The sequence below is a fragment of the Agelaius tricolor genome, unplaced genomic scaffold (assembly GCF_023055355.1).
Source record: "Agelaius tricolor isolate 1412-34295 unplaced genomic scaffold, bAgeTri1.0.p SCAF_4, whole genome shotgun sequence".
NCBI lineage: Eukaryota > Metazoa > Chordata > Aves > Passeriformes > Icteridae > Agelaius > Agelaius tricolor.
In genome coordinates, this window is record NW_027269264.1 from 19,604,996 (window position 1) to 19,623,991 (window position 18,996).

General features: G+C 40.8%; 2 protein-coding genes across 10 annotated transcripts in view; both read left to right on the plus strand.

The window, feature by feature from the left end:
• The first annotated feature begins 1,227 nt into the window (after positions 1-1,227).
• PRXL2C (peroxiredoxin like 2C) lies at positions 1,228-6,177 on the plus strand. 2 transcript variants are annotated; one of them, XM_071424788.1, is made up of 6 exons: positions 1,228-1,823; positions 2,320-2,388; positions 3,923-3,976; positions 4,415-4,520; positions 4,763-4,894; positions 5,503-6,177. In XM_071424788.1, exons 1-6 carry the CDS (start codon positions 1,380-1,382, stop codon positions 5,628-5,630), a joined length of 933 nt encoding a protein of 310 aa, XP_071280889.1. In that variant the 5' UTR covers positions 1,228-1,379; the 3' UTR covers positions 5,631-6,177. The 2 variants fall into 2 exon arrangements, with proteins under 2 accessions (XP_071280889.1, XP_071280891.1); XM_071424790.1 differs by having other exon boundaries at positions 1,540-1,860.
• Positions 6,178-8,656: 2,479 nt separating this feature from the next.
• Positions 8,657-18,996, plus strand: part of CDC14B (cell division cycle 14B) — a 44,176-nt gene continuing 33,836 nt past the window's right edge. For 2 of the 8 annotated variants that reach the window (XM_071424796.1, XM_071424797.1), the window contains exons 1-3: positions 8,657-9,006; positions 16,833-16,926; positions 17,807-17,882. In XM_071424796.1, the coding sequence (XP_071280897.1) occupies positions 8,847-9,006; positions 16,833-16,926; positions 17,807-17,882 (330 nt within the window). In that variant the 5' untranslated portion in view covers positions 8,657-8,846. The remainder of the gene's footprint in view (positions 9,007-16,832; positions 16,927-17,806; positions 17,883-18,996) is intronic. The other 6 variants (XM_071424792.1, XM_071424793.1, XM_071424798.1 and 3 more) reach the window with 5 other exon arrangements.

Consider the following 18,996-nt stretch of genomic DNA (forward strand, 5'->3'; position numbering starts at 1 on the left):
ATGTGCTTCTTCAGCTAGTTTAAGGAGGCCAAATTACATAAAGCAAAGTCTGCAGGCAGTCTTCATTGGCCTAGTAGGAATGATTACCACCTCTCCCAGACAGGCAGAGTGTCTCTCTTGGGCTACTCAGATTTCATTTCAAATCAAGAAAGAACAAGCTCTCTGGATGCACAAGGTCAGCTCTGTGCAGACTGACCCGGGGCAGTGTCTTCTGAGCTTGTGACACCACAATGCCCAATTCTTTTCATCAGTAGATCCCCTACAGTGATATGACTGCTTCTTCTGATTTCCAGCTGCAGTGGCAAAGGCTCTGGTTTAAGCTCTCCTGATGATCGAGTCCTGAGCTGTGCCCCTGAGTCCTGCCCAATGCTTCCTGGTTTTACCACAGGCATAACACAACAAGATTACCCATCCCCTTCAGCTTCAAGATGAAGACCAAAGTTTGTCAAAAGCTGTCAGTTGTCTGCCTTGCTGTCTTGCAGTAGTCAAGGTTAGGCAGCTCATTCCCATCAGTACTGCTGAGGGAGCTACAGGGCTGCTGCACACAGCACACAGCACACAGTTTGGTTTATGAACTGCTAGGGGAAGAAGTGTGCTGCATACTTCTAACACACTAATAACTGAACAAGGAAGCCTGATGAAAACAACTGACCATATTCTTCCAGAATCATAGAATTACTTATGTTGGAAAAGATCTTTAAAATCATTGGGTCCAACTGCATTGGAGAATTATAAGTTTCACAATTTCCTGAAGTTCTTTACTAATCTTTACTAATTTGAATTCATCACCTTTCAAATCAAAGTCCTTGTGAGGACATATTGAAATGCAAAACTTAACCTGTTTTATGTGCTCAGTCCTGGTAATATAAAAGCAGTGGCTTAATCCAAAGTACAGGGGATGTAAGTTTGGATCACACTAACATACAGACCCCAGGACAGTCTGCCAAGAGAAACTTTGGAATTAATAAAATCAGACAGTTTCACAAAGCAGAAAAAATTCTGGAGATTCCCCCCAGTCCTATTCTCTCTGATATTTCTTTGTCCTTTGCCCACTAAGAAAAGTACCCTCATTCTCATAAGCTTTCAGCTGACACAACAATGTAAAATACTACAATACTCTTCAACGACATAGTGTTTTTCTTTTTGTAAGAACTGTTCACTCATTTCTGCGTGCACTCGAGCATCTGCTATTCAGCTGTCAAGACACGGTGAAGCTCTGCTTTTGCATGAACCGGGACACTGGGTTTGGTGCGGTTTTTGTCTGATACAAAAACCGAGCAGCTCGACAACTCCTCGACAAGTTTTCCATCTCGCTTACGGCCCTCTGCAGGTCTGCGGCCTCCCGCAAAAATAACGCCGACCTCGAGGGCCGTGCAGCCATGTCACTGCTCCTGCTTGCACACCATTCCTGGAAGCTCCGAGTGACTCTCCTGTGTTTCCCGGGCACAAACTGCACCCCGTCTCTGGCTGACGGACGCGCAGCGCGTTCGGCCGCAGGTTACTCGCTCTCTCCATCGGAATCCCCCGCCTCCTCCTGGGCCTCGGCGCGGCGGCCCGAGGTCGTTCCCCCGGCCGGGAGCGAACGGCTCCGCTCCATCCCGGGCCCGTCGCTTCCTCGCCGTCGCACAACGGCCCGCGCCTTTCCGCTCCAGCTCCGCCTTTCCCTTCCGCGCTCCCATGGCCGGGTCGCCGGCGCCCCCGGTCACGCAGCAGGTCGGGCGGGCGCGGGGCTGCGGGCGGCGGCCGGAGCAGGAGCAGTTGCGGGAGGCCGCCCGCTGCCCGGTGCTGGACGCGGACGGCAGGAGCTTCCCCTTCCAGGCCCTGTACGCGGAGCAGAAAGCGATCGTGCTGTTCGTGCGGGTGAGGAGGGGCCGTCGCGGGGCCTAGCCCGGCTGCTGGCGGGGCAGTGGGAGGGCGGCGGTGCGGGGGCTTAGCGCGGGCTGGGCAGGAACACAAAGGAGAGCCGTGCTTCTCCTGAGACCCCTGTTCTTTGGTAAAGTGAAACACTATTTACCAGAAAGGAAATACTTCTTCAGCCGGGTGTTTAGGGAAACAAGTATCGTGTTCCTTGATTTCCCGGCTGTCGAGCCAGCTATCACATTCCTAAAATACCTAGAGATAAAAATATTTGCAAGGCTGCAGGCCCAGTGTCCTTGTTCAGGCTTGGGTTAAACCATTATCCGAATCCAAATTTTGTGGTTGGAATCTTTCCCATTCCTTGTTCCTGATCACCTCCAAAGTGGTGTGTGTCCAAAGTCTGCTGCTTCCTATTTATGCAGTTGTATCTGTTTCTCACACATTCAATTGGGTACGTTGCAGAACTTTTTGTGTTACACCTGTAAGGAGTACGTAGAAGATCTGGCAAAAGTTCCCAAGGCATTTTTACAAGTAAGTACTCTGCTCTTAATGTGTTTGTGGCCACAATCAAGCAGATCTGTTATGTCCAGCTACGCACTTACATAAAGCTTCGAGGAATAAAAAAAAAAGGCTCAGAAGAAGCACTTTCATTGTTTGCTACAATAGCAATAATGAATCTGCCTAGGAGACACAGGAAAGGATTTTATGGCATTGCACGCTCTGTTGGAACAGCATTATTTCTCCCTGCCCTATTAGCTTGGTGCTCTTTTTACTGTTGTGCTCAGAGCAGTTAGACAACATCTGACAGGCATTTCTTTCAGTATTAGTAGTGCCCTGGACAGCTGTCTTCTGACTGCTAACTACTGCGTGTCCATTATGCTAGTAGGGCCGGCTGATGTACACAGAACAAGATCAGAAAATTGATCTGGATTAAAAATAGGATCTTTTTCTATGGTGATTTGTAAAGTGCATTAGTAGTGTGTCCTGCTCTCCAGGGCAGCTGCACAAACAGGAATGACAGTGACAGAAAAGAGAAGTAGAGTGGGCAGGGGTTGCTATCAATATGAGTTTTTTGGGTGGTAGGAGATGCCAGAGAAGACAATGATATCCTGCTAAATGTGGAAGGTCAATCTGTCTCTTCTAGACTGCTGATTGAAATTCTGCCTTACTTTATTCCCAACAGCAGCATAGCCAATGACAGAGACTCAGGTCATTGCTGATGGCAACTCCATCTAGGTCCATCTGAGATGGATTAGGAATTATGAGGACAAAAATGGGCAATTTCTTTGTCAGGTTCCCTTCTCAGGACAGATATTTCTAAACTGTTTGATCAGTGTTACTCAAAAGGACATTTTGTTAATTTGGCTCCTCAAATAAATGTATCTAGAGAGTCAAAAATGTCAATTAAGAATGCGCTTTTCTTAATGAAAAGATTCTGATTTTAGGAGGGCTTCTTTTCATAACAAGCAAAATTATTTTATATGGGAAATTATTCTATATGGGAGAGGCAAATATATAATAAAACAACCTTATATTTAGGAACTGGTTTTAGTGATATCTAAATGAACTTCAATTTTGGGCTCTGTTTTACAGACTCAGGCTTAAGGCTGCACCTGCAAAAAACAGCAGTCAATATAAATGCAAGTTATATCTATCAATGGGTCCATATATGTAAATCCCAAATGTTTGGGCACCATCCTTTGTGTGCTTCTTCTTTAGATGTAGGTGCAATTGAGTGGAAATTTTGAGTTTCCAAAATCATATCATGTTGCAATTAATTGAAAAGACAATCCTGTCAATGCTACAGGAAACTTAAAGATTACACAACTGTAATATAAAAGTTGTATTTAAAAATATTTTTTCACTTAAAAAATTAATGTTGCTGCTAACTGTGGGTGATATACAAAAGTACAGTCTCCAAACATGGAAGTTATGTTAACATGAAACAATTTTAAGTCAGTGCACTGCAATCACTAACTCGGCACACCAGATTCTGGCAATGTTTTGAAGTCATGTAGGACACCCACTTCCTCTTCACAGCTTCAATACCCATCTTCTGTTCTAGGAATCGAATGTGAGGCTTATAGTTATTGGACAGTCATCATATCATCACATCAAGGTAAATAAAGTGGTCATTAAATACAATGAATCCTCTATTATGTCCTCTTGGTCTGTACTGAGGGATTTGGTTTGCATGAAAAGGTAGTCTTTTGCAACAGTAAAAAAGGATAGCGTTCATGAGGCAATTCTAATAGTAATACACAACTAAAGCAAATAATTAAAACTTGCAGTTTAAAAGCCACCAGGTGTTGCTAAGGAAACATCCTTTCTTGATTTCACTGAAAGCTTTGTTTTAATAGAAGCTTTGAGGCTAAAAATTTTGTACTTTAATATAACTAACAAATACACAGCTTTCAAATAAGAGGGGGGAGCATGAAGCTGGCAGAGTGTTGGTATTTTTGCTGTTGTCAGTAAAACCTAGCTTGTTACTGCCTTAACCTTACAAATATTACTTTATTTTTCTGTGTCTGTCTGTGTCTATGCCTATATTTTGCAGCCTTTTTGCAGTTTAACTGGATATACACATGAAATATATGTAGATCCACAAAGAGAAATTTATAAAATACTTGGGATGAAAAGAGGTGAAGGTAATAAAGCATCAGGTAAGAATGATTTTCTCACCTTATTTAGACTTTCACAAACAAAACAGAAATGCTCTGATAAAATAATATGATCACAATGTAAAGAGAAAATGAGTTGCCCACCAGACTGTGTCTCGTAGGCTATATTTTGTGAAAACACTGGTAATCAGGAATCTCTAAAGTATTCATAGCAGCTGTTAATTGTTGTTGCTCTTACATACTTTCATATTTCCACATAACAAGTGTTTTGTGGTTTTGTTTAGTTCGGAGCCCTCATGTGAAATCAAACACTCTTCTGGGAAGTATTAGGAGTATATGGAGAGCAATGACTGGCCCAGCTTTTGATTTTCAAGGAGACCCTGCTCAGCAGGGAGGAGCTTTGATTTTAGGCCCAGGTGAGCTGCTTTGTTTTGTGTGAAAGTCACCACTGTCTCCTCTAGCTGTTTGCTGCCATTTCGCCTTCTGTCCCTGTGGGTCCCAAGGAGACAGTCTGGTGTTGAACTGTGTGATTTCTGTCGCATGAAGAAATCTGCAGAGTGTCGTTGCGTAGTCCCATCTCCCACAGAGGTGGCATAAACCTGATCACAGTACTGCAGAAATTGGTTGGATCGCTGATGGAACAACTGCCTCAAAGTATGGAGGGTTTTCTTGGCATTGTGGTATTTACCTACATTCTGCTTTCACATGTGATTTGAGGCATTTAATGTGGTTTTATTAGAGGGGTAAAGCATGAAGGGGGAATTGCAACATGACAGTCACCACATTATTAGGAAATATCCTGCTACAGCAGATTTAAAGTAGTTAAATGTGTCAATGTTCCTTGCTTCTTTAATATAATTAAAAAACATTTTGTCATTGTTTAAAATACAGAATATGTGCACTCTACAGAACTAATACACATTTGTACAGTAACTGGTAGGTAGTCAGAATGCTGCTTCAATATACTTACATCTTTGAATAAATAATATGTTATTCAATAATTTACATGTTATTCTCATTCCAGGCAACGAAGTTCATTTTTTGCACCTTGATAAAAACAGGCTGGATCATGTTCCCATTAATACAATCTTGGAGCTGGCAGGAGTTAAAACAGTGAATTTCTCAAACAAACCCCAGATTATTGACATATGACACTGAAGCAATGTATACTTTTTTTGTAAATTTGTGCTCTACAAGAACAGCTCTCTGGTGAATTACAGCAAGCATTGGTTCTGTTGCTTCTTTGTGGGACATCTGAAACCTTATGTAGAAAATCAAAGCATAGAATAAACTACCTGACACTAGAGATGGATATAAAAGTGCTATTTCCATTGAGTACAAGATAATAAAAACTAAAACACAACTGAGACTGATTGCAAAAAATCCTAGAGCTTATTATTGTCTCATCAGACAAACTTGCTAGTTTTTTTTTAAACATCGTTGTTCAAGGTGCACTAAGGTAAGAAATCAGATTTTGCTCAGGAAGAACTTGGGATTCTTGCCTTCAGCAGATCAACACTGGCTTTCAATCCAAGACTTTTCAGCACTGTTTTAAAGCTTCCAGCACTGTATGACTGTATTTTGTATTGAAATACACCTTGAAAAGCCACAGTTTTGAACACCTGGACTTCATTTGCATCTGGCAGTGGCAGAAGTTATGAAACACATTTCACAAATTGAAATAAATATTTTAAATACATCATCCTGTATTGTCTGCAATTCTTTTGTGTGATACAAAAACATGGGTCTGTAAGACCAGAGAGGGGTGGGTCTTAAATTTGTATCTGATCAGATTATTGTTTTTGGAGTAACCCAAATAATTTGTGTTCCTATGAAGATTTGCAGCAAGATGTTCTTCCTTTGTATATACGTATTTTCTCTGAGCAAGAGGTCTCAGAATAAATTGTTCTTAGTTATTTCTGTCTTAGACAACTGAAGTAAGCATAACAGCATTCTTTCTGGTTTGCAGTTCTGGCATATTTCATATTATTCATTTATCTACAGATGTTTATGTTCAACATCTATTGGTTTCATTAAAGTAGATGTGCCCTCTTTCATCTAGGATACACTTTTTAGCAATTTGAAAAAAAAAATGTCCAGGATTTATGGAGGAGCAGATCCTTCTCTGCAGCCTTTGATCTTTGACCCTCACTGTAAAATGTTACCATACATACATGTCTCAACTGCAAATTTTCACCCCTTTTAAGCTTTAATGCAATTGTGAAATGGCATTTTGTGAAGATGTTTGTTCCTGCATTCATTAAGGTCACTGGCAGGCCCAGAGCAAGGTCTGGAAAGCTTTACACCATTAAGAGCACGTGAAATTAAGTGCACTGTTCCTTGATAAAAAATAAAAGGCTTGCGTAAGAAACATAACAATACTGAACAATGTAATTCTATTAAAGATACCATGCCTCAGCAACTTATTCATTACACCTCTATTTTGATATTACATGTTTAGAAGAAGGATTTTATGAATGTAAAAATACAGTTGTCAGTTCCCTGCTTTGAACAGCACTCGGCACAGGGCTAAAGGTAGTCACATGCAGACTCTCAACCCCTGTGATTTCAGGGCTGGCCAGAGGCTTCCTCAAACTCGGCATAACAGACTGGGACAGGCAGCTCAGGCTCGCGGGGGAGTGAAGTCTGCTTTTCATGAACCACTGTTCCTACAGTCTCAAATAAGGAGCTGCCTCCTCCCTCCAGCAGTCCCCCAGCTCAACAATATTTTTCAGCATGCCAAGAACTCTGGAATCCATCTGCCTCTTTGCCTCATGTTACTTAAACAGCCAAAAGCAGGCTGGAAAACTTATGGTTGTAAAACAAAGACAATAAACAAATAAAATTATTTTCAAAGACAATGTATGATGAATAGCCAGTTGATATGTAGTGCTTCCACTCTGCTTCATTAACCTGATAATCACAGTTAAGGGCACTGATTCTTGTTCTACTTCTATTTTGCAGTTGTTCTTGGTGCTTTTGATTTTAAAGGAAACATTCTAGCTGCCTTCCTGCTTTTTTTGCTTTTAGTAGAATTAAAAGAATATACAATGGTAATCGTTCTGTTGGTCCTAATAAGCACATTTTTAAAAATTAACTACAGCTAAAAGGATTATGGGCGATTAAAAGATATTGAAGTTAATTAAACTGTAGCTTTACAGCTTTTTAGGTAGAAGTAATCTACCCTTACTATTTCAATACTGACAGGAACCATACTACAACCTCTGTGTTATCCCAGCAAAATCACTTCTTCAGAAAGACTCACAAACTGCAGACAAAAAAAAAGGAGAGAGGAAGATTCAGCAGAAGAGCTGAGGTGTCCTAATCAGGGCATTGGCCCTGCCTTTTGCATCTGGCCACAGCTTGAGAGAGTTTGCTTGACCCCTGCGAGACAATGACTCCCACATTCATAATGAATTGGAAGAACGATGGCCACAGTCACCTTGGAAGAATTTGTTTCCAAAGTGTCAGAAGAATTTTAGGTGACTGGTGTTACTTAGAAAGGATATTTTTTAAAAAGTCGTGCAGAGGATAGTGGCTACTAGAATGTTTCCAGCAAGTTTTTGTCCATAAATACGCGCACTCAGCAGATGGTAGAGTACTCCCTCCAGGGCTTTCATAATGGCCATTAGACGGAGGTGGGAAGGGAGTGGTTCTCAGAAGCTGTTTTACCTACCGGCTTGGTTTAGTGCTACGGCCATTTAAAATAACTATGTATTTTAAAGTATCGCTGTATCTAAGAGGCAGATTCAAACACAGTTATTTAAACTTTCCGGATCAGCCCATTTAACGTTCAGACCAGAAGCCTACATGCACTGGACTGTTTTGAGCTGGCTTTACAAAGTACCAAGTCCTCGGGCTCCTCTCTTGGTACATGTCAGGAGGGGCACCTGGAGGGCAGCGAGGCCCCAGAGAAGGCAGGGCAGGGGCGGAGCGCGCGGAGCGGAGCCCCCGAGAGGAGCCCCCGGAGCGGAGCCCCCGGGCCGCGCTCCCCACCGGGGGCAGCCAGCGCCACGTCAGCAGCGCGGGCCGGCCGCGCGCCCAGACAAGCGGCGCCGCGGCAGCGGGGGCGGGGGGGCGCGTGCCCCGGCCCACCTGTTACCGCGGCCGCCATGACGTCACTCCCCCCGCCGCTCCGCGCCGGTGACGCCACACCGCGCGCCCCAATCAGGGGCGGCTGTTGGGGGTGCGGCGGGCGCTCCGCCGGGCTGCGGGGCGAAGGTGCGGCGGGAGGGGGCGGTGTCCGCGGGGACGCGTCAGCCGCCGCCGCCCTCGCCGCCGCCCTCGCCGCCGCGGGGTCCCTCCCCTCCCTCCGGCCGCCGGGTCCCCGAGGCATGAGGGGATCGTAGCGCCGCGGCCGCCTCCGCCATGAAGCGGAAGAGCTGGGCCGAGGCGCGGCGCCGCGCAGCCCCGCCGCCGCCCGCGCTGAAGAGGACGCGGGGCGCGGCGTCGCGGGCGGCGGGGGGCGAAGCGGAGCGGCGGCGGCAGCCGCCCCCCGCCGGTCTGGAGACCTGCCTGAGGATCGCGGGTGAGGGGGGTATGCCGGGGGCGCGGGAGGCGGGGGTGTCCCGCCGCGGTGTCCCGTCCCGCCGGCGGTGGGCGCCGCGCCGGCTCCGGGTGGGCAGGAAAACTTGCCGTCGGTGCGATTCCCGGCGGGAGCCCGGGGCGCTCGGCAGGCACTGCTGTCCGGGCGGTGGGCCGGTCAGTCCCCGAGCCCGGAGCTCTGGCGCGTCACTCCGCCAAGTGTTGTTGGGAGTGCGCCGCTCGTCCAGCGGGATAACTCGTCCTGCCGTGTCCCGGTAGCCCGAGCAGTACTCAGCCCCGATTGCCTCTCGCTGGCATTTTCTGCCTGCCAGAGAGAGTGAACGGAAAACAACGTTAAACACGTTTCTATCCGTTCAACACGTTGTGGGGTGGAAAAAAGTGGCATATTTCTCCATGTGTTGGGGGAATGTGTGTATGCGCACGCACGCATAAATATATCTATATCTAATCTATCTGTATCTATATATATAGATACTTGTATAGATAGATGCAGATAGTTTTTTCTCTTGATGCCGTTATATCGGGCTTGCTGGCTAATGAGTAAAATAGTGGGCAAACGTCGCACCTCCCCTTGACATGCAAGTGCCAACAGCTTGTGCAGGCAGGATTGCTCAGTGTCGTCTCTCTTTTTCGTGCTCCAGGCTCCGAGCCGCGCTTTGTTTTGGCACGAGTCTCCCTCTTTTAAGAAGCCTGTTGGATCACAGCCAGAAAATTATGTGTTTAGGTTTGAGCTCCCCATCTGAAAGATGGGCTTGAGTTTAGTTTGCCTAAAGGCAAAAACAACAGCAAAAATTACTTTTTAAGTCATACGTCATAATCTCAGAATTTTAGTGTATTTACAACTTCTCATAAAAAGCAAGAACTATACCTCCCGGCACATCTCTGTGAAGGGCGTGGAAAATATCTGTGGACAAAGCAAGCAAAAATATAAAGAGCAAACATGCAGAAAAGGCACCAATGTACCTTTTATTTCTGCGGTAAAAATATGGTTCCTTGTATTAACTAGTGTGTCTCCTACGTAACAGTATGTATAGAAAACTGTAAGATTTTGTTTTGAAAATTTGTCATAGCAACGTAGAAAGAATGTAAACTGCCAAAGCGTACCAGATTCTTCTTTTTAAAAAGCTTTAATACTGCCAGCGAGTAAAATCCTAAATATTCCAGCCAAAAAAATCAGCATTTTAGGCCTAATCTACACTGAGAAACATAATGGTGTACTTATCCACAGAACTCTAAAGCTCCAACAACTCCATATGTGTTTTGTTTCTATTGCAGCAACTGTTCATATAGGACATGATGATAGTATGATTTTAAGGTCAGTTGTGGAAACCCCTCTTGTATCAGATAATGACTTCTTACTATCAAAGTGATTTTACTGCCAGTATTACCACGCAGCCCTGTCCAGCTCACATCTCCAGCAAGCAGATCTGTCTAACCATTCTCATGAAGCAGTTGCTCTGACCTGGTAACATGTGACTGGCATCAACAAGCCCATTAAATTACTGTATTTTCTCCTTCAAGAAAGTGTTCACCTTTTTAAATTCAGTAGAGCACCTAGGCTTTGACCTGTGTTTTTTCAGTGGGATTTCACCATGTGCAGCAGTACCTAGTGTAGTAAATTCGATTAAAGTGCACTTTAATTAACTTTACTTTGATTAAAGTAAATTTCATTATTATTTTTAAGAATACTTCATTTTGTCTTGATCTTGCTATGTGCAGTGGCTGCTGTTTATTGTCCAATTTTTAGCTCTGATTCAAATTATAGTCTAATGTTTAGTTTGCTGCTTTAAAGAGCTTTCTCTTTTAAAGAGAAATCTTAAAAGAATAAGCTAACAGGCTTACCTTTTTGTTCATCTGTTTTAAAGTTCTGTCAAGGTTTGAAATGTCAGTTTTGCCTTCTCATAATGCAGTTTTGAGAAGTTAATTAATAGCTGTGTACTGGAGACAAAGCATAAGGTCTTATTCTTAAAAATGGACATACTGGTAAATATTTGAACCATCTTAAAGGCTGAGAGATCTGTGTTAGCTTATCTGCCTAGAGAAACAGTGCCAAATGTATTAAAAACACCTCAGGCTACCCTTATTTTCATCTTTGCAAAAGATAGAAGCAGAACATAAACCGAAATTGCTGTAAAGATTCATGGATCTTTTGTTTTGTGATGTTACACTCGCAGATGGCGAAGTTTCAAATCCATTCTAGGAATTTTATACCCACAATACTTAGAGTAATCATTGCATTTCCTTATTTTGTAATTAGTTGTATGCATCAGCCATATGTCAGAATAACTATTATTTAGAACTGTCTAAATATTCTTGGTTACTAGTAAGACTAGTTCAGGAAAGCTGTCCTTTTAAAAAGTTGTTCATTTTAGTCTGTTAAGCTGCATGGTAAGCTTTATCATTTTCTCTTTGTCAACGAGTGCATGGGGCTTGCTGGTATGAATCCAATTTGCTGGAACTGAATGCATTTAGTCTGTTTATTAGAAGCATATTCCCATATCCTTCTGATCTCTGAGAGAAGTAATTTATATGATCTAAATAAAATGTAGCAATGCTCTGTGAGATGCTTGGAAGCTGTTCATTTCCTTTCCTCAGCTCCTTTTCTTTCTCATTGCTCTTATTTTATAAAGAACATTTTAAAGAAGAGGTGGAATTATAATGCATAAACTTCAGGCAAAAGGTGTGGGTTTCTCTCTCATCTTTTTTGTGTAGTAAATTCTAAAATGAAATAACTACAATAACTAGATATGGAATTAAATTTTAAGTGATATAGTGTCATGGATAATTTCTTGATGTTTGTTCTTCCTGTTGAATGTATACCCAGTTTGTTTACAGAATTGAAAATCTTAAAGGATGCTCCGAGCTACAGTGTACATACCTATTTTGTTTTTCTTCATTGAGAATAATTTTGCTTATATTGTCATTAGGAGTTGATAATTAAATAGTCATTTTAATGTATTCATTGATATGTGGGTTGTTTTATTTGGTTTTGTATTGCAGTTTGTTATTTTTTTCAAACCATTAAGTTGTCTTTTTCCAGGAGTGTGGTTTGTCATTATAAACTTTGTGTACCCAATAGAAAACTATTTTTCTAGAATGCTAATGACACTTCTAATAAGTATCATTAAGCTTCAAATATTTTGACTCTCAACATTTTCAATTAGTTTTTATTATGCAGCTGTCTCAGTACAAAAACTGTGTTTACTCTTTTATCAATATGACCTCACTTACTTGTGATTTTTCTCCAAAGCTAAGATTTTAAATACATGTTTAAGGCTTTTAGTGTCTAATCCAGCACTGAAAGTGCATGAACATATGCAGTCTTGTGTGTCAGTCAAGAGCAGCAGAGTGGAAGCACTCTATGTAAGCGAAATAATAGTATTGATCAGTCATGACATGGCACTGAAAATAGGCTTTCATAGTTTTTTGTTTATAAAAAAGTTCCTCTATCTTTTCAGTGTACTTTTATTTTCCTTTTCAGATTCCAGGCTGTTGTTCCAATTGGCAAGTCTATCATTAGCTGAATTTGAAATATCATAGTGATGATGACTTAATGAAATTTTTCAAGGATAGGAAGACTAAAAATCTTAAACAAATATACTGAAGTTCTTTAAGTCAAACACAACAAAATTCTGTATACCAACTCTGAATTCAGAAATACACTTCTCTTTGGTTACATTCCTGGTGATTCAAAACAGACTAACACTGGGTTTTGTTGTACTGTCAGTCACTGAGTTTCTCATCTAGGGCATCTATTTTACAATAGAACTGTAGAATTTCTGTTTGCATTAAGTAATGTTTGCTGATCATATGCAAACTAGTCCTGCCACTAATGCCTATTTAATATTTAGTTGTTACTTAAAGTCATAGAATCACTTAGGTTGGAAGAAGCCTCTAAGATGATCAAGTCCAACTGTAATTCTTGAATTAATGAAGTTTCTTTCTTGAAGGCCTGTGCAGCACAACCTGAGAAGTATCAGGCTTGTTGAGAATAAAGGAAGGAGATTATTTTTTTCATCTCTAAATTCACATTAATGTGATTTTGAAATGGTAGCTCTCAATTTTCTACACATCTATTTCCACAGAACACTGTGGCTCTGATAAACAAGCAGAGTGCTTTTCCTTCTGTAACACTCTGCAGTCAGCTTGGACAGTCATGCTTGTGCTCACTTTAGTCTCACTACCTGAGTTACCAGCAGTAACTCAGCTGTGGTAACCTATGCCTCAGTGAGGGGTATGTAGGCTCATTTTGGTTACACTGGATGCTTACTCAAATTAAATGCCTGCAGTGACATTCATGCTTATGTATTTTAACTGTTCTGTTATATAAGGCTGACAAAATTAAGTGTATTTGAAGTATATCTAAAATGCTGCAGCCATATCTCTTAATTGCAGAGCAGATGCAGCCTGTAAGGCAGTGAGCCCTACTCTGTCGTTCTTCTGAGAGATGATTAGAAAGGTCTGCTCTAGTTTGATAGTTTTAGGATGATTTTTATCAGAAATTTGCAGGAATTAGGAAGTGCTCAAGTGCACTATATGTAAATGAAATACTAAAGAGCTAAAATTAGCAAAGTAAATACGAAGATAATGAGAGGGAAGCCTTGCTCCTGGCAGTCCCAAACCTTTGTGAAATCCAAGTGAAATCAAATCATCAGTGCTTGAGTGTATTTTATGTATAAACTTTCAATCCTGCAATCAGATCCTTAATGAAGGAATTCTCCTTTCTCTTAATTTCCGTTAAAAAAACCATAACATGCTAATCCTTGATTAAATAGAGCTTGGAATGTGTTTGGAAAAAAAAAACAGGTAAAAGCAGACCTGGTGAGTAATACAGCATTTGTCAGATGCTGGACTGGTAAATCAGTAGAAGGGTAAATACACTTACAGGAAATTTCTTCATTCCAAAATCTCCCCATAGGAAACATGTTAAAAAGATGGAGCCTGCTGTTTACATAATAGGGAGTAATTGTTAGCAATGCACGGGAATGGACAGCTTGTCAGGATATTGGCATTTGACTCACACTGCTCTTATTGTGAGGTACTTCTGTAAACTCATTAAACTCAAGTTTCTTTCAGGTGTTTTAAGAATAGCAACAATGAACACAGTTCAGAGGTACCAGCACAGAACCATTGCCAATAGCAATTCTGAAGGCCACATACACACTGCTTGCTCAAGATAGCAATTTTTATTTTTGCTGGACATTTTTGCAAGCTGCAGAAGCATTTCAGTAACAGTATGAGCACTGAGTATGCACATGATTCTTTTATTCCAAATCTGGTTTTGGAGCAAAATGCTAAATTATTTTAGGTCTTTGACCTGTGCAAACTATATATATTTTCATTTTTGTCCTCCTTTTGTATTTGAAGATTTTGGATTGCTCTTTGCAAAGTACTTTTATATTTTCAAAAGTGATGTAAAGTTTCTTTGAAGAAGCTGAAGTGGAAAAGGGTAAAAAGGTAGTGTTTGAGTACCCAAGGAATTCAGTTTGAGTACTACTGCCATTCTTCCCAGACTTTGAAGTGGTTATTGTTTGTGTACAGTGAAGAGGGAGAGCTCAGTCTAGTCAATAATTAGACTGGCACTTAAGGACAGATGCCATGGAGGGAAAAATTTTGGCTGCATATTCCTGCTCTTAACCCTCAGCAGGCTGGTTCAGTGAGCTAACTCAGTAGATTTTTCCTTCTAAGGAACCTGGTGGCAGCTAGCCATTAAATCAGTTTAGAAGTGGTGTGAAATTATAGCTTGGGGCTGCAGTGACATGTGTTTAATCTAGCAATGCCAGTTTAAATACAATCCCTAGATATCACGTCTTCTCAGTTCTCCTTTCTGCTTCCTCCCTTGCCCTCAGTTCTCCTGCATACATTAGCTCTCATTCTCAGAGCAGAGGGAAGGAAGTCAGAAAAGCAGCTTTTTACCTTGTTTTTCACTTTTCTTTTTTATCCTTTCCTTTTTCTTTTTTTTTCTTTTTTCTTGCCTTCTTTTTCCTTTTTTTTTTTTCTTTTTTCTCCCTTTTTTTTTTCTTTTTCCTTTTTTTCCCCTGTTATTTTCTTCTTTTTTTCTTTTTTTTTAGTATTGCCCAGGGATCCCTGTTACAGTTTCTAATTAATTCAAATCCACCTTGACAGAGCTCAATGATTAACACCATGGTGGGGAACTACCCCCAAAGTCCACCCCAGGACTGCCTCTCTATGAAGCTGTTTTTGTCATAGCATATTTTGCACTCAGCTGAAGTATCAGTGCACTTGCTTCTCCACACATAATTCATTTTGTGGGCCAGTTTAGTCACTTCTTAAAAATGCACACATTTATCCTTTGTCTTGTTTTCAGGGAATTATTTGGTAAGTGCTGGGAAGTACAGAAGCAGCACATGTAGTACTTGAAGTTGCTCTGCTTACTGAATGGGTCTGTTAGAAATTAAATAAGCAAGCTGGGTGCCTTGCTTCTGCTAGAAAGTAAGGAGGTAGGTGCCTGAGTTGCTTAGGAGGTACTATACATCCCACTGTTGCTCCTGACCTGTACATGTTTAAGCCAAACCACTCACATTGGGCTGCTGTTCTACTGAAAAAAGCATTAAGAAATTGTACTCTTTTTGGTGGACTTTTCTGCCTTCACCCTTGAGATACTAGTGTATGTAGGTGAGTGCTGAGCATGTGACTGTTGAAATATAGATATGGTAACTCCTTTCAGGGCATACCTGGATATATATTTTCAAGATACAGGTGATGATTTCTAAGTGGTGGTCATGGATGATGTTTTTTTGAAGCGATTTTTTTCCCCCCTCTGCTGTATAAAAACTGACATACAGTTTTTCCTCACCACAGATCATGTTTTGAAATAATACACGTGATCTGTTTTGATACTTATATAATATCTGTTCTAGGAAATTAATTTGAAAAAAAAAAGCTTTCCTTTTAGGTCTGAATTTTAATTCAAATACTTAATGATGATATTTTCTCAGCAGGAGGAAGACAAGTATTGCGGTGGTGCTGCAAGCCTCAATTTTTATTGACCAATTACCCCAAGCACAGCAATTTATAGCAGGAGCACAGTCAGTGTTTAAAGTTCACTGGGGCTTCAGCTTCCCCAGCCATAAAAGTAATTTATATCTATGTGAATACCACTGGTATTTTTTTCCCCTCAGCTTAACAAAGGAAGCCAGGGCAAGTACAAGATATCTCCTGCCTGCAGACACACAGGCTTTGAAGGGGCAGCTGGGATGGGGATGAGAATTCAGTTGGAGATGTCCAGGTGGGGCTTGGCTGGTGCTCCCATGGGCAGCATGTTGGATACCTCCTGAGTCTGTTACCTGCAGGCTTTAATTTGTATGGCACTACTGTCAAAATCATGGCTTTACAGAAAGGAGTGCCTGTGTTTGGTGTGAGTGTGCTTCATCATTTAGTTTAATGTAGGGAATCAGAGGTGCAGAGGGATTTGTGCTTTAGTCTGGGGGGTGGTGTGTGTGCATTGGTATTTGGAGTGGAACCAAACCTGATAAAGGATGTGTCTGCTGTGTGTGTGGGTGCAAGTCAGGCTCCTGCTATTTTGCAAAATCATCAAACAAGGAACACTTTGGGAAAGAACACTAAAGAGCTGTGGATTATGGGAATGCTGCTGAGCAAAAAGCCTCAATCTTTGTATGCCTTGTTTGTTTAACACTGGAGAAATAATAATAATACCGAATTTAATACTTAAAAGAAGATTTTATTCACTCTAAACCATTTAATGTTGTCCCATTGACAAGTAATACTTCAGAGATTCAGCAGAAAATCATTATGTTTATAAAAGTTTCCAATTTTCTTGCATTTCAGATCGCCTTTATTTTGCAATTCTCTACCAAAAACCAAAGAGCGGAGCTGCAAATACGCATTATTTCTGCATAGATGATGAACTTGTGTATGAGAAGTAAGTACCAAGTTAGGTTTTTTTTCCTTTTTTGACAGAAATAAATTAGTCAGAACAACAGCAGTGAGGAATTAGTCTTATTGGAGAATTAATTCCATGAGTTTGTTCTTCTAAGACTTCATGCCATGCTGATTTATAGGCTTTTGAAGAGTTTCTTGCTTTCCCATCAGGATTTCTTAAAAACATCTTCAAAGCAGAAACTTTCATTGTACCCATTCTTGTTCGAAGACACAGAAACATGATACAGCCATATAAATTTAGAAGTGCACATTGTACTGCCAGACTAAAAGGGGTGTCTTTGGTTCCTCATGTATTAAGTGGAATGTCTGAACTTCCTAGAATCAGAGAAGAAAATGGCAAAGTCAATTCAAGCCTTTATGAGCTGACAATGGATATATTATTTCCCCTGTAGTGAACAGTGTTTGTCTTTTACATGATGTGGAATGTTGCTAATTCTTCAAATAGTTTTGATCAAGGGCATGCTTGCTGGTTTTTAGTACACTAATAAATCTTTATTCTCTGTGTTCACTTTTCTCTAGCACAAGTTGCCTTCTTTTAAAGTAAAGCTTATGAGGTCCTCTTTAAATAGAATTTAAAAACTTTTGTCACAGAGTGATACAGTAGTGAGAAATAGTTCTTAATGTCTGGGGTATTGGTTTCAAATGGTGCTGTGTGTAAAATAAAAAAAATGTAGTCCATGTTTAAGATGACAAAACATTTCCTCCAACAAAACAGTATGTATTTATGTAAGACAGTATGCTTGTTTTTAGAATGATGTATGTATATCACATGTATATTATTACTCCTTGCTTTGTGCATCTTGTTTTTAAAAAAGGTATTTACCAGGGTCATGTACAATTTTTCTCCTTTCTTCTAACAGTTTCTATGCAGACTTTGGACCACTCAATCTGGCAATGGTCTACAGATACTGCTGCAAGCTAAATAGGAAATTAAAGGTAATTCTTGGGTTTTTGATTCAAAAGCCAATTATTACTGGCTTTTTAAAAAGCAAAAACAAGTAGGCCAACATTTCTTTTGTTGCTATTGTTCAAGTGCTTTCCTGTTTTCCTAACCCAGCTGAATTCTGAATATGAGTGCTATATTTTAGTGAGGTGAATTTAGGGAGGAGGAGGATCAGGGTGGAAAACTCACTTATTCATTCACTCACTCACTTACAGAAGATACACAACTATCATTAAGCTTCTAGAATATCAGTTGCTGAATTAATATAGGAAAAGCTTTTTTCCTGGAATTCTGTCATATTGGCAATCAGCCAATATTGAGTGAGCTTGAAGGTGTAGTGCTATGTTTTTATTTGAAATTATTTTTGTTTGACTTGGTCTTCTCTTCTGATGCTGACATTCTTCAATAATGAACAACATTTGATATTTAGTAGCATTGATAGCATTGGCCTGAAGGAGGCTGCTCTGCTTGTACTGCAGATTATTTTCTCTTACAGGAGCTGAGTAATTTTTGGGATTGGGCTTTTGATAAAGCATAGTGTGTTTAAAACGGATTTCTTAAATTAATTAACACAACTTACTACAAGTTAGTTGACCTTTAGTAGATGGTGGAGTATAAAACCTGTTTGGCAGATAAAAAAGCTTATTTTTGTTAATGTCAATCATGGTTTGCCTCTTCAAAACTACTTAGATCTTTAAACTGCCACTGAACTGTAAGAAGTAGGAAATATACAGCACATAATAGGAGGGTATTTTTTTTTTAAATTCCTTGATGTCTGTCACAGATGATAGTTTGCAGAATTCAGACTTGCTTTATTATTCTTCAGGTTGTAGAAGCAATTGACACCCATGGGTGTGATGTTGCTGCTCAGTTCTTACAGGGGCACTAGCAGAATTGTCTCTGGCTAAGCCTGAGATAAACCTGTTTAGTGGTCCAGGCTGGGAGGTGGTAAACTCCCACATGGGTAATTGTGTTCATTAGAGATGAGATTCTCTGATTTTTGTATATTGGGTGCTCTGAAGCAACAAAATAATTGCTTCTGTTATAGTCCCTTTCCATGTCTTGTGTCTGACATGTTAGGCTTTCTGAGAACATATTTCTGCTACT